At 39.2% G+C, this 14,958-nt stretch overlaps 1 protein-coding gene across 1 annotated transcript in view; it reads left to right on the forward strand.

Moving 5' to 3' along the window:
* Positions 1 to 14,958, forward strand: part of MYLK (myosin light chain kinase) — a 151,559-nt gene that overhangs the window by 66,283 nt on the left and 70,318 nt on the right. The window contains exons 11-15 of the mRNA XM_062578956.1: positions 2,048 to 2,185; positions 2,860 to 3,057; positions 4,252 to 4,498; positions 11,932 to 12,012; positions 12,371 to 13,245. Coding sequence (XP_062434940.1) covers positions 2,048 to 2,185; positions 2,860 to 3,057; positions 4,252 to 4,498; positions 11,932 to 12,012; positions 12,371 to 13,245 — 1,539 coding nt within the window. The remainder of the gene's footprint in view (positions 1 to 2,047; positions 2,186 to 2,859; positions 3,058 to 4,251; positions 4,499 to 11,931; positions 12,013 to 12,370; positions 13,246 to 14,958) is intronic.

Consider the following 14,958-nt stretch of genomic DNA (forward strand, 5'->3'; position numbering starts at 1 on the left):
GTAGTAGACAGTGCCACTGCTACTGAAGGCAGCTTGGTCTGTTCTGGGAGAATTGCTGCTAGAGCCACTACCAGCAAACTCAACTCCTAGTCACTGTTAGTCACTAGTCTAGTCACTCCTAGTCACTCAAGGGAGCAGTTTCAACTCGTTTTTCCTGTTGTCAGTCCTCTTCTGTAGGCTTGAATGTCTCTGATCATAACCAAAGACTGTTTCTCTGTTAGTCTAGCACCAAGTCTCTGCTTTATACCTATTTTTTTCTTTTCCCTGTTTTTCTTTTATTTCATATCTGCTTTCTTCCTTCTATTACCAATGTAATGTATTATTGAAATGAAAGGGATTGTCAAAACGTAATTAGTTAGAGTGTCCTTTTCTCTTTTTTCATGCCTTTTTCCTGTCTACTGCTTTGTTTTTTCCTTTCCCTCCTTTCTTCTTCCTGTCTGCCTTTCCCCCCTTTTACAGATTTCTGCTTCTGCTGCCAGATCTCTTTCTATTTGAGGGACAGAGAGTTTTCTGCAATGCTTTAGAAATGTAGCAAAGGGATATGTGCTGGTATTGCCCAGTATAGCAGATGTATGCAGCAATTTTCCTGAGTAAACAGTACAAAACAGAGGAATATGGTGAACCAGAGCAGTTTATTGCAGCAGTTGAGTTTGACCCAAATTCATGGCTATTTTCTATACTGCGGTAGTCACTTGTAAGTAGGTAGTATAGGAAGCCCTAAGACTAATCAATGTGGCCTGATGGTAATTCAGGAATTTCAGAATGCTAAGTTCATTGCACTGAGTGGACTGGGTCCAGTTCCTGTTTTTCCATTCTCACATGCATCAGTGTCTCTCTACTCAGTGCCAAGGAAAGACCTACGACATAAGCCAGCAGGACAAGATTTTGGCTGGAAAGAGTTTTGCTAGAGAAGAAGGAAAAACTTTCTCTCCATGCAGCTTCCAAATTTATGTAGAGCTTGAATAGCCCTGGGACAAGCTTTGGCCTCCAGGAGGTTCAGTGGACTTGCTCAGTGAGGTGCTTCCAGCGTTTCTAATCATTGTCCTTTTATGAATGGCTACTTTGTTTCAGCCTAGCACTTTATGTTGCTGTAATACTATTTTGGGTGATCTGATACCTTTGAAAATTTTGAAGGTGGGAATAAGCAAAATAAAATTATTTTCAAGTGTAGACGGAAGGTAGAGTTGGCATTATAGTGTAAGAGGTCTGAACTCAAGGTAAACAAAACAAAAAGTGTATCCAAGTGACCAATAAATATTTTTGACTTCCTGCATTTGGTAACGATTGCTGCCTTGGCTCCAGAAATGTCTTTGCTTAGGTCGTTAGTTATAGATGGTGGAAATACTGTGTCACAGCTAAATTATATTTTTAAGAGTGATTAATTTTAACTCTGACACACATCATTTCGTAGTACATCCTTAAAACCCCTCCCTAATTTGCAGCTTATGTTTTGTGGTATACACTCAGGTTTCAATCTTTCCCACTATTATACAGTTGGCTATGTATAATACAGGAGAGGAGTATGGTAAACTAATTTAGTACACTCAAACCCATTTTATATTGGCAGTCTAGCAAACTATAAGATTTTGTAGTTCCATACAGAGTGGCAAATCCTATATTCCTGTGAGTTTAAATTTTTAACTCATCAGTTATGAGGAGAACACCTTGTTAACATATTTTAAGCTTTTTAATGTGAATTTAGCACAGAAAAAAGGCATTGAATTACAAGGTTGATAGTATTCCACACATAGATGTGTGTACTTGAGGAAAATGAGTGCAAATTTCTGTGTGCTACTATACCATATATGTTAACATTGACTTTGGAGGGTCTTTGAAGGAAGGACAGTTTCATTTCCCTTTGTTTGGCCTTTCCTCTTGGACTATTGTCAAGAGTAAACAACTATATTGGGATGGTTACAGTGCTGTTGTTCTTTGGGAGCTGAAACAAGACCACTGACTCAAAATCAATTTGAACCTAAGGTCAGTTGAAGTTCATCATGAGAAATCCCAGTAAGAGACTCCTTTTGTTTTCCTTTTGACTTCACAGAAAAGAAGAGCAGCAAGAAGGCGCAAAGTGCACAGGCTGTTAAGCTAAACAAGAATTTTGCGCCCATCTTCCTTAGAGGCCTGACTGACCTCAAAGTGATGGATGGAAGTCAAGTGATAATGACAGTGGAGGTATCAGGTGTGTAGCCATAAAAAAAATACTATTTTAAAAATTTTGGTGCTGCTGCTAAGTTGTGCACTTTTTACCATTCTTCTTTTCTTCAGCAAATGTCTTTGTATTTGCAAATAATGTTTCAAGGAACCAATTTTTCAGAAGCAAAAACTAGGGTTGTCTTATCTGATCTTCAGGGTGGATGAACACTGGCCATTGCTTAACGTGTTCAGACCAATAGAAGGATCTCTTTATTGGAATAATAATCTACTTACTGTTAGCAAGTCCTCCTGTTGAACTGAAACTAAGTCTCAGAGGACTTGCGATAGCCTGTGTTGTGAACTGAACATGAATACCTGTCAGCTGGGGACAAGATTAGTGTTGTACAAGAGATCAGCTCTAGTTTGAACTTAGCAGTCAAATCCACTTGATAGCTGCCTTCATGGTATCTACAGATCATTTCCCCTCCCTGTTGTATACACACTCGCCTCATTTATTTGCATTTTAACTCTAATGAGGCAGGGTTAGAACTATTGCATATTGCATAGCATCAACAAAGAAGGTGAAATTCCAGGATATTTTGAAGATGAAGTTGTGAATTGTGAATTGGTGGCAGAAAACGTTCAACATTGTTTGTCCTCTCAGCCACACACACAGATTTTCTGTGTTTATCTCAGATTTTTTTGTTTCCTATTTTTCAGCTAACCCACCCCCTGAAATTATTTGGCTGCACAATGGGAAAGAAATCCAGGAGACAGAAGATTTCCACTTTGAGAAGAAAGGCAATGAGTATAGTCTGTATATCCAGGAAGTATTTCCTGAAGACACAGGCAAATATACCTGTGAAGCCTGGAATGACTTAGGAGAGACTCAAACCCAGGCTACTTTGACTGTACAAGGTATGAAGTTCTTTTCCACCTTAGGAAATGCAAAAAGGAAATCATTCTGACATGCTGGAGGAGTGTCTATTTAAAGTAGATGAGTGTTTATAAGGACAGGATATGCTGTGAAGGATACTCAGTCTCTGCATCTGAATTAACAAGGATATTGAGCAGAAGCAATTTGAAAAAAAATCTTTTCACTCTGGAACATTATGTTACTATTTCAAAAATGCATTCCTTGGTCCTGTTCCTAGGGACAGTGCAAAACTTCTGCTAAATGCAGCTTCATATTATCATTATAAGGCTTACTTAGCTATGGACTAAATGTAAACTATTTAATGATGTTTTTCTTTCTAATTAAAGCACTGAGCATTTGGAAAAGCTGCCCAGGAGCCAGGACTCCAGATTTCTTTAATATTAGCATGAAATGGTAACAGGTGAAGAATGATTTCTGCAATTTTTGGACCAAGTCCTCAAATTTCGGCTTTGAATATCCATGTATGATATAAATCCCACAGTAAACACAGAAGTACTTTAAAACCTGCTGTGATTTGGGCATCTACTAGTTTCATGACCCTAGACTTTGTCTAATCTTCCCATAAGCCAACATTTTCCTATAGTCGTTACTTAGAATTATTGGAGATTAATGAGAGACATTTATTATTTTTCATATAAATGGTCTTAACCCCAGGATTTCAGAGAGCTGTGCCTCATGGGGTGGGTCTGCAGTCTGTCATCACTGTCTGCTCTAAATTTAGACCATTCTCTATTCTCTAACATTCCCTAAAGTCTAGCCTCAGGGTCAGTGTTTTGTACTAAATGCAATTTTATGCTATTGCCAATGATGATTTATTATATGAGCTTTGAATTGCATGGCAGTTACAGTGCTGTCACTTGCCCTTAAAGCTACTCCTTCCCGCATTTTCTAAGGACAAATCTTCAAGATTCCTTTTAGGGCAGCTTCAAAGTCTCCTTTTTTTGGTCTTAATATAAGCCTGTATCAAGCCAGTAAAGTGCCAAGTGATTCTTATTAGTACCAGTGATAGTTACTTCCAAAATTAAAGCCTGACTTATTATCAGATTGAAAACTTACACCCTGAGTGTCCAAAATAACTTTACTTCTCTGTGATTGCTTTGCCTAAAGTTAGTTTATTAGTTCCTTTTAAGCATAATATTTTCTCTTGATTCGTATACTGTGTTTGTAAACTACAGAACCTCAGGATGGTATTCAGCCTTGGTTCATTAGCAAACCAAGATCAGTGACTGCAGCTACTGGGCATAATGTCCTTATATCCTGTGCTATTGCTGGAGATCCTTTCCCCACCGTTCACTGGTTTAAAGATGGGCAAGAAATAATGCCAGGAGCAGGGTATGAGATCCTGCAAAATGAAGACATCTTCACACTGATCTTGAGGAATGTGCAGTCTCATCATGCAGGGCAATATGAAATTCAGCTCAGGTACGTTTATTATGAAAAAACTTGTTCCTGTGGAACACAGTTATATTTACCTTTGACTTTTCAGCTGCTTAGATGGAGACAACCATCCCTTCTTTCTCCTATTCCTCCTCGAACAAGACAAGAGGTCCCTCCTATTTGCACAGAAATGTAGAGTACTAAAGGAACTAAGTATTTCTGAGGGAGGAAAGGAGCAGACCTCTAATAAAACTAAGAGAGGAAAGGAGAAACACAAGAAAAGTCAAGAAGAAGGGCAAAGTGGCATACAGTTTCCTTTTTGGATCCTGAAAAGCAGAGCTTTGTAGTGGCAATATGAGAAAAAATGTGTGTTTCTAGCAAGGGAAGTCACAATCTATGTCTGTATTTTGGAGCTCTTGTCTATCAAGTTTGGCATCTCATTGGTATTTTTAATGATGCCCCCTTTCCATAGGAACAAACAGACCAGGAAGGGCCATTCCATGTATTTATGATCTGTATCTGTAAGAGAAGAGTGTTTCCTGACTATGTTTGAAATATTTGAATTTGATACAGAAGTTGGAGCCTTATTTTTCTGACCTGTCTTTGAACAGAGGCACCTTGATGCTCTGACCTTATTGTCTGTCCTACAAAATTTGGAAGAGCTATTCTGAATTTAGCTTTCTTTTCCTACTGGCAAAATAACTGTCCTTTAAACCAAGCATCAGATTTGCTGCTACTTTATTTTGTAGAAAGTGCTGTAGCATTTTCCACCTCCAGTGGTGAAGATTAGGACTACTTACATATTCCCTATATGGTTTTAGAAAACTTAGCATACAACTTTAAACTGATGTTATCATTCTATGCTATTTACTGTGCATAGATGTATTGCCTTATTTGGCTAATATTTGTGACTTTATTAAAATGTATTTAGCCATCATGGATGTTTGAATTTGTGACACTGGAAGAAAATTTTCTGCTTTGCTCCACGCACTACCTTTTTAGTCCAGACTGACTAGTCCAGGAGACAGATTAGATGAATACTGCCCAATATTACAAACCATTAGCATTACAGTTCTGTGCCACTTGCACTTGCCTGTGTATGGTGGTTTGTTTTGGGGTTTTGTCATGCTGTAAACAAGCTAGTTTTATTTCATATATTTCAGTCCAGTACAAAATTCAAAAAGTGAATTGTCACTTGCTTGCAAATAAATTTCTCCTATCTTCTTAACCCAAAGAGAGAGGGCATTTCTTAATATAATTTTACCTACTTAGTCTCTAAAGCAGTGAGTTTGTTTTTTTTTTTATTTCTGGTATTGCTTTTCCAACCAGTGTCAGAAATGGAAAAAATTATTGCCCCAGTGATGGACCTATCACTGTGCAGATGTCTAATCCTAAGGTACATTTCCATAAACTACCACAGGCAGCCACATGCTAGCCTCGGTATATATTGTTTTTGTGTGCAAGTCAAATAGGTTACTTGCTCTTCACCGTAGTGTACTTTAGAAAACGGTAGCTGTTTTATATGGAGATTTGCCATAAAGAAGCTTTTCTACTGTTATGTTCAAGTCTTGTTACTAACATTTATGTAACTAGAGATATGTGCTGTGAACTTTTTGCAAATAAGCTATGTAATATATTTAGACCCTTTGCAATAAATTATGAAGTGACTGATTTCAGAATAATTGGTTTGTTCACAATCAACTGACAAATGTTTTAGGGGTGATGACAAAGTCATCTAGGGCATTCACAATGCTGTTTTGCAAAGGTCATGTCTACATACATCCTTGCATGTACAGAAAAGTCTTTCTGGAGTTGGATGGTGTTTCTAACCTAGATTGCATGTTCAGTTTTCATTAAGGTCAGAAACCTGTTCGGAAGATAGCAGGCCAAATTGGAAGAATTGCTACGTTCTCCTGGTGCATTTCTGCAGTTCTGTTTGCATTCTCAGGATGTGGACATTATCTTCCATGATTTGCTAAGAGAACAGAGAGAGTTTTCACTTCAAACAGCTCTGAAGGACAGGGAGATATTCTAGGAAACATCAGGTAGGGCAGGAAGGAGGGAAAAGAAGGGGAAGAGCAAATGGGAGCCAAGAGTGCTTTCCTGTGGCTGGCTTGAGCAAGATCAACCTTAATGATCTGGTTGTGGCTGCTGGTCACCCAAGCCAAATTCTTCACTGAAGACCTTTGTCAAAGGAGAAGCCTGATAACATCATGTCTGTAATAGAAAGTACAGTTAGAAAAGGAATTGCTTCATAAAATTAGCAGAAAAGGAGAATTTTTGGGGGGCTGATGGAAGTAAAGTCTTAGCTAGAAGAAAACACAACAGGTCACATACTAGTTCAGTTGTTCCCTACTCCTTTTACTGGGGAAGCAGCTGGGGGTCTCACAAAGATCAGTGCATTCATACTGGCTTTTTCTAATCTATAATGAATACTACATTGCAGTTATAGCCAGGGGAATGCTGATGCCTCTTGTTGCCCTGCTGTCATTTGTAAAATATCATTCAGGGAACAGAAAGCCTTGTGTTTTTAGGCAGTCACTTATGTATCATGAACTCACATGCCATGAATGATGAAGAAGCAGCTGCCTCAGGAATACTAAAGGAGCAAAAATGTTGGCTGTAGAATTTCATGTTTGCAGTAGAGCTGAAATAATTTCCAGCAGCAAATAGTCTTGTCTAAATAGCTTTTGAACAGCCTGCATTTGTCTTGAATTGATTGAGAAGTGTTTATATATTCAGAACTAGTCTTAACAATATCTGAGAGTGGGAGGGCTGTGTATAGTGTCCTTCACTAACATCACTGCATAGTCCATTAAAAATACAGAGTAACTGAGAAACCACAATACAATTCACTAGAGAGTTCATAGAGAGGCTGGCAATATACAATGGATTATTTTTAAACTTAATCATTTTCTTTTCAAATAAAATGTGCAATTCTTTTTTGTGTAATAATTTTAGAAGCATATTGCACAGCTGCTTTCAGGAGTCATTCCTTCTCCAGCTCCTCTCAACATAATCAGGATACGGTTTCCTACTAGCATTTGTTACTTTCCAGTTTTCTTTTCCTTTGTTCTCAAGTCCTAAATGCTGCCCTAATCTCTCCACAATTTTCCTTTTATGTTGGTGGCTCACAAATTGAAAATCTGGGTTTAAAATTTTGGATTTAAAAAAAAATCTCCTTGCCTCTTCCTGGTTCCTTCTTCTTTTATCAGAATGAGTCAACAGAGAAATGTCGTGATCCTGGTGTGATCCATCAATGATTGCTGTTCGGCTCTTTCCCTTTTACTCCCTCAAAATCATTTAGGGATATATGGTTGCTTTGCGTTTTGCTATATGGCAGACTATTGAGGCTGACTTAAGAAGTCAGTTATTTTAGCCTTTCCTGGCCCTTGCTTTAAACCTACACAGAACTAGGATTTCTCTACATTTGCACTGTTCTATCGTAATCATTTTCTACGCCACTTGTTTTTTGCTTAGGCCTCTGGGAACAGTGTTGTATAAACGTAAAAAGAACAACTGATTCATTCACTACTGAGGTTAACCTATTTAAATTTGTATATGGCAGCCTGCAAAGTTGCCAGCCTGTGCTGTTAAGGGACAAGAAATCAGCCAGAGTCTCTGTGAAACCATCATGATTGAGATGAGAAATAACATCTTTTTTATGACTCAGAAAACCACAGATATCTTTTTTTCCTGCCATCCATTCCATTTTTCTAGTGATGCTAGCAAAAGTATCTTTTCCTATCCCACGGTATCTCATAGGTATCCCTATCCTATCCCATGTTCTTTCAGTCAGTGTGCGTGCTCTTAACCAGAGAAATTGGGAGTATTGAACTGAGACTGAGTTTCTTGAGCAAAGCCTTTATAATGGCACAGTCAATATCAGAGAACTTAAAAATCCTCGTGCAGCTGCTTAAATAAATCATCTGCTTTATTATCCTTTGCCTTTCTAGAAGTTGAACCCTTCTCCTTTTCCCCACTCCATCTTCCATAAAACTTTGCTTAGTGCTGATTAATCTTTTTAGAGATTTTGATAATGTGATTAAAATCAGAGGTAAACATTCCTCTCATAAATTGAGAGTACCTCAAATAGTCTGCAATTCAGGTTATATAAAAAATAGTTGTAAGATTATATTCCATTACACCCCACAGCAAATACAATTCTATCTTTGTGTAAAATAAACTTTGCAAACTTTGTTCTCTGCTATCAACACACTGTCTGTTTTTAGGGAGGAAAATCATGACCCCCTTTCCATTCCCTTCTCCCACTCAATACTGTAAAATGTAAATAAAATGGTATTAAGATATTAAAACATTTTGGCCAAACCGTCAACTGAGGTAAATCAGCGCATCCTCTTTGAAGCCAGTAGAGCTGCTCTGCTTTATCTCAGCTGAAGGTCTGGTCCAGTAGATTAGTCACTTACTTTGGGGTTAAAGCTTCATAGGGTCTGGACTGTATGCCCATTTAAATATGAAAATAGTTGCAAAACTTCGCTGTGAGACTTTACAGTGACCTGTACTGAAGCACTAGCTATAGCTAGGAATCAACGTATTTGCCCTTTTCAGTTCATTCTTAAAAAATCCAATTTACTCTGCTACATTTGTTTCACACTTGGTAGGCCAGTAGGAATTTGTGGTGTGTCCACACACTATAATTAACAGTGCTTTTTTTTTCTCCCCCCTCTTTCTCCAGAGATTGCTTCCTGGGGACATGCAGACAATAAGTCTCATCTAAGGTTCAGTGAAAATATTTGGGTAGATCCTGCCAAGAAACTAGTATTTCAAGACATTTTGAACATAAAAGCCATTCCAAGGAAAACTGATCCCACAATAGAACAGGGAGCTATTTTTAAAATTGCTTCAGGCTTTGCAGCTGGGGTTTTATTTGTTTTGTTTTGTTTTGTTTTAATTCCTTGACATATTAAAGATAAATCCTGAGCATGAGCATTATAAAGAACAATCCTGCAAAATCCAACACTTTGAAGCACTTCTCTGCCGCATAGCTTTTATCCATGTTCTGCATTAGGCTGTTATAAAGGAGCCAGTGGGATCTAACTTTGTCTGGGCTTTTGTTGATATGATCCCAACATGGAGACTGTAATATTGCAGAAGTAAAGTTGTTATTGCTAAGATTCCAAACAGCAGAGACCTGAAAGACTTGAAGTAAGGCTCTGCTGCAAACCTCTATTTTTTCCAACCATCCATATGAACCTTGCCTTGACTAGATTCTGAAATTACATAAATGTAAAAATGTTTACAGAGTTTCCAGAATTATTCTAGATTGAATTTAGCATCTAAACTATCCAGTCCTTCTTACTTATTCTTGGCTTGTTTCTCTTTTTCCATCCTGTGAACTACAAATTCTTGGCAAAGGTGGGTCAGTGTTCTTAACTTCACTTTTTTAGACACTGCAAATGAATTCAGAAGACAAAATTTTGTTCTCCTTGCTCCTAAAATCAGTGACAAAACTTACTTTGATTTCACTGGGACCTGGATTTGCCCTAAGAAGGTTAAGCTTTTGGACAGGGATGTGATGAATCCTACACAGAGTGGAGGTTTATATTCAGTGGTCTGCTTTTCGGTCATTGACTTGAATCAGAAATCAGAATTAAGAACAAAAACCTGCCTTGTGAACCATTTGTCCATGTAGGCATTTGGATGGCCCACATGCCATAATTTGTATGAGCTTCCCAGGTTTTAAAAACAGAAAGTAAATTGTTCCCCTACTTTCTTATCCCCTCCTTTATTTTCCAAACCCTGTGAAAAATAACTTAGAGAACTTTTTTTTGCCTTCTTTATTTGCTTTCTTGTATATGTGAAGACTTCGCTGAGGGAAAGATGCCGTGCAGAAATTGGTCCTACAGAAATGGCATTATCACAGTGCTCAAAGCGACACTCAGGATCCCTAGATCCTTCTCCTAGGAGAGTGCTGTCTCTGGTACTTTAACCTCTCCCACTGGTGACACAATTCTTGTGGGCAAAAGCTTTGGTTATACAGTCGTGACAGAAGCCAAGCAGTGGTACCTCTCTATTTGATGTAAGCTGTGAACTGCTGCAGTTCTCCGGCTTACGAGGCTTATCCTACTCTGTCAGCTTTGGATTGGTTTTACATCCTAAAGGGACAGTAACTGAACTCTAGGAGATTCTGCTAGGAAAGACTTCAGGTGAGACCAAAAGCCTGCTGCAGCCCTGTAGTTCTGGTGAATGAGAACATTTTTGAGCAGTTTCAGAATGCTTCCACCCATCTTTTGGTACTGATTGGTATGTTGGGAGCAGGGGACGCGTGTTACTTTCCTTCTTTCTATTTATCTTACTTCCCAGTGAAGGTTGCACATTACAGGAAGTACAGCTGCCAGGTCTCCAGCATTAAGCTGGCACTCTGTGGACTGACTTGAATATTGCCTGCGCTGGCTTGGGACTTCCCATGCTCTTTGGGCAGTCTCCATTTGGTACTCGGATATTCTCTGCAGTCTTTTATATTGAGGAAGTCAGGGTTGTGGCTTTGAGTGCTGTCCTTACAGATTGTTATCCATAACAGTTTCTTGTGCACATAGACTGACTTCTTGGATGTGAAGTGTTGAATGTGTTCCTATGGCTTCTTGTTCTTAACGACCTTAGCGACAAATACGGTGCGTTATGTCAAGTCCTTAATCACTTCAAAGAGTTAGTCTGTTTTCTTAATAGGACTTCAGGGGATCTGTGGCAATACTTAAAAAAAAATACTGCCTGGGGGAGTTACATTTTGCTTTTGGCATCTCCTGTGTTAAGTGGAGAAGAGCTGTTTGGGGCTGGAAAGATGATATATATCTGCTGAAGGGAATGTGCAGTGGGGGCGGGGGGAGCACACTAATGACTTCTTTAATGGGAGCCCTTTGCTGAAGGCATCCATGGTATTCCTCTGCAAAAGGAAGAATAAGTACTGAGTACCATATATGGAGACACTTTTATGTTTTTTAATATAAACACGTACAGGCTGGAGCAATCCATGTAGATGGGTTTTGCTGATTGGTTGGGTCGGGGGGGAGGGAAGGAAATGAGACCCTGCTTTTAATATCTTAACATTAGGATACTTAAGAGCTCAGGACTAGAATAAATAAACAGTAGGCAGAGTTGGGAAGATTTTCAACTTTGCAAAATAGCCCCTTCCTCTGCCTGGATTTTCCAGCTTTTGTATTTGTTTTCCTTTAGCTTATTTGCTTGCAGCTGTTTCATTCTGTAAATTGCTTTGATTTTTGTTCAGGGGGTATGTCGTTCCTGGCATAGACAGCAATAGATCAGGAAAAGTTATCTGATACAGCTCGACTCAAAATATGAGGGGACCGAACCCACTCAGCCAACCACAGTGCTGGCCTTAAGAAAGGAGCTAGATTTGAGCTGCGTTAGTGCAACATACAGTACAGTCACTTTAGCTCAGGCAAGTTGCAGTTTTGAAGGGGGAAAACCTCTGCTTTTCTGATTTCATTTAAACATTTCAGGAACCAAGTTGGAGAATGCAGCTGCCAGGTGTCTCTGATGCTGCGAGAGAGTTCAGCTTCCAGAGCAGAAATGCTCAGAGAGTGAGTATTTTTCCCAGGGACTTGCATGGGTGGGTTCTATTTTTTGCTCCGTTAATTCCCTGCCCTTACAGACCCAGTCTGGCTGCTGTTCAACCTAATCCCCAAATGTGACCCAACAAATTGTTTTCATCATACAGGCTAAGCGCGCTGTACCAAGCCGGAGTAGAGAAGATCTTTTTTGTTTGTGCCCTTATATGGCTCCTGAAGTCATCATTGATGCAATAAACTAATGGAGTGCGCTCCTCTAATCAACCTCCCCTTCTATAAACACATTTTGTTCCTGCTCTGAGATTGTTCCCTGACATTTTTAAACCAGCCCCTTTCCTGGCTGACTCTTTCTTTTCTTTTCTGATACTAGTGGGAGGGAGTCAGGCAGCTCTGGAGAGCGAAGAGATGGTGGAGACCATGATATACTAACATTTGGTAGAATAAGCGGCTTCAAAAAGAGCAGCAGCGAAACCAGACCAGCTGAGGAAGAACAGGAAGACGTCCGAGGGGTGCTGAAGAGGCGAGTGGAAACTCGAGAACACACGGAGGAGAGCCTGAGGCAGCAGGAAGCTGAGCAGCTTGATTTCCGTGACATTTTAGGCAAGAAAGTCAGCACCAAAAGTTTTTCTGAGGAGGAACTGAAAGAAATCCCAGCAGAGCAAATGGACTTCCGTGCAAACCTGCAACGGCAGGTCAAACCCAAGACCTTGTCAGAGGAGGAAAGGAAAGTTCATGCTCCTCAGCAGGTGGACTTCCGTTCTGTGCTGGCCAAGAAAGGCACCCCAAAAACCCCTTTGCCAGAGAAGGTACCACCTGCTAAGCCAGCCACTCCAGATTTCAGATCTGTGCTGGGCTCAAAGAAGAAGCCACCTGCAGAGAATGGCAGTGCTAGCACCCCAGCACCAAATGCCCGCACCAGTTCTGAACCCCAGAAAGCCATCCCCAATTCTGATACCCCTGTTGCCAAACCAGTAGTGAAAAAAGAAGAGAAGAATGACAGGAACTGTGAACATGGGTGCTCAGTGGTAGATGGTGGTATAATTGGAAAAAAAGCTGAAAGCAAAGGAACCGCAAGCAAAGGAACAGCACCATCCTTTACAGAGAAGCTTAAGGATGCTCAAGTAATAGATGGTGAAAAATTAGTTTTACAATGTCGGATTTCCTCTGATCCCCCTGCAGCTGTCACCTGGACTCTAGACAGCAAACCTATCAAGTCATCAAAGTCTGTTGTCATCTCTCAAGAAGGTAAATTAATTGAATTGGAAGCCAGCTAGATGGCACACTATTATATCCAACTCTTGATTAATAATATTAGTTCATTATAGGTAATGCAATACTAAAGTCCTGTGCCAGTAACTGCTTCCAGATGCAACTTTCTTGTTATTTCAGTGAAGTACACAAGGAAGAGTATTGTTTGACATTTCTTGCAGATTCTCCTTTAACAGCCTGCAGATGTAATTTTTTATAAAGTTGAACTTCATGCATTCTTAAATCTTGTTTATATTGCTAACGGTGCTTAAGGAGCTGGTACGTGACGTTTATTTAAGCTGAACTGTAAGGATTTAGAACATTGTAAAACAATAATATTATTGCTGGTTTATACATTCTGATTTAATTCTTTTGTATGTTTACTATTTCAGGCTATTCTATTGCATTAAGAAACATGGAAGCAAAGAGGAATTATGTTATTGAAAGAAATTACTACAATTTTGAGTTATGCAGTTAAGATCAGAGTTGAGAATGGATTTCCAATATATTCAGTAACTTGCCACAGGTGCTCCTGTAGTCTTTACAAAGATTGAAGCATTCAAAATAATTGGTGTGATGGTTTTTAACCAGTTTCCAAAAAAAAAAAAAAAAAAAAAAAAAAAAAAAGTTGTCAAAGAGAATGTTAGTGTTGTCAAAATGAGTAATTTCTTTGTTCTAGATAAGAACAAAATCCACTAGACTGGTTTTGTACACCATGAAAGCTAATGTTATAGCTAGGCAAAATGGACTTTCCTTGGGACAAAAGTGGAGAGGATAACTGATAATATAGAAAAAAAAATCTTTATTTTGATTTCATAAAACACTCAGGATACTATATGGAGAATGATACATCCTACATAGTTTATGCAAAAAAATTTATAGGGGTTGTAAGAAGTGTAGCTTGATAGAGGGATCTGCGCTCTTAATTATGAATCATTCTTCATTTAATCTACAGCTTTTTCAGTGTTAGCAAATGAAAACCAAAAGAATGTGCACAGTGGTTCACCACAACCAGTGAATCCTTCCACAATGATCCAAGCACTGAAACACGAGGATTCCTTTATTTTAAGCTGATGCAAGCAGGATCAACGCTGTTTTCTGACAGAATAAAACAGTACCTGGGTACTATGTTATGGGCATAACAAAGTGATTAGGTGGGAGGAGTGAAATGGTAGCAGGCACGTGTGTCTGAAGTAGCAGAAGAATTTTACTCATGAACATATGCTGATTTTTACCAGAGGGAACTAGGTGGAATACGGATAACTCTCAGGTACGTGAGAAAAGGTAGAATGGAAAAAATGCCATCCCTGTGAAAAGGACTGAGACAATCAAAAAGGTGGGACCGCAGACTAATTAGCCTTACCCTGAAAGAAGCCCAAGTAGCAAAATTTCAAGGGGTTTTCTTGGAGTTGCTCAGGGTTACACATCTGAAAGTTTCATCTCATCTCTCAATGTAGACCAGAGAGAGAGAGAGAGCATCTCTGTATCAGACAGAGTGAATCAGGTTTGTCTGAGCTATGGTGGAGCCCCTCAGAGTGCTGCAGCATTGGTGCTGCCAGGCTGCAGAAAGCTGTTTTCTTGACTGAAAGAAGCTCTTGTAATCCTCCAAGTCTTACACATTAAAAAATATAGTACTGTGAATCTGAAAATCCAGTGTAGTTGGAGTTCACTGTGAAGTGATCCTGATGTACTTAAATGCTCTGCCACCTG

The sequence above is a fragment of the Rhea pennata genome, chromosome 6, assembly GCF_028389875.1.
Source record: "Rhea pennata isolate bPtePen1 chromosome 6, bPtePen1.pri, whole genome shotgun sequence".
Lineage (NCBI taxonomy): Eukaryota > Metazoa > Chordata > Aves > Rheiformes > Rheidae > Rhea > Rhea pennata.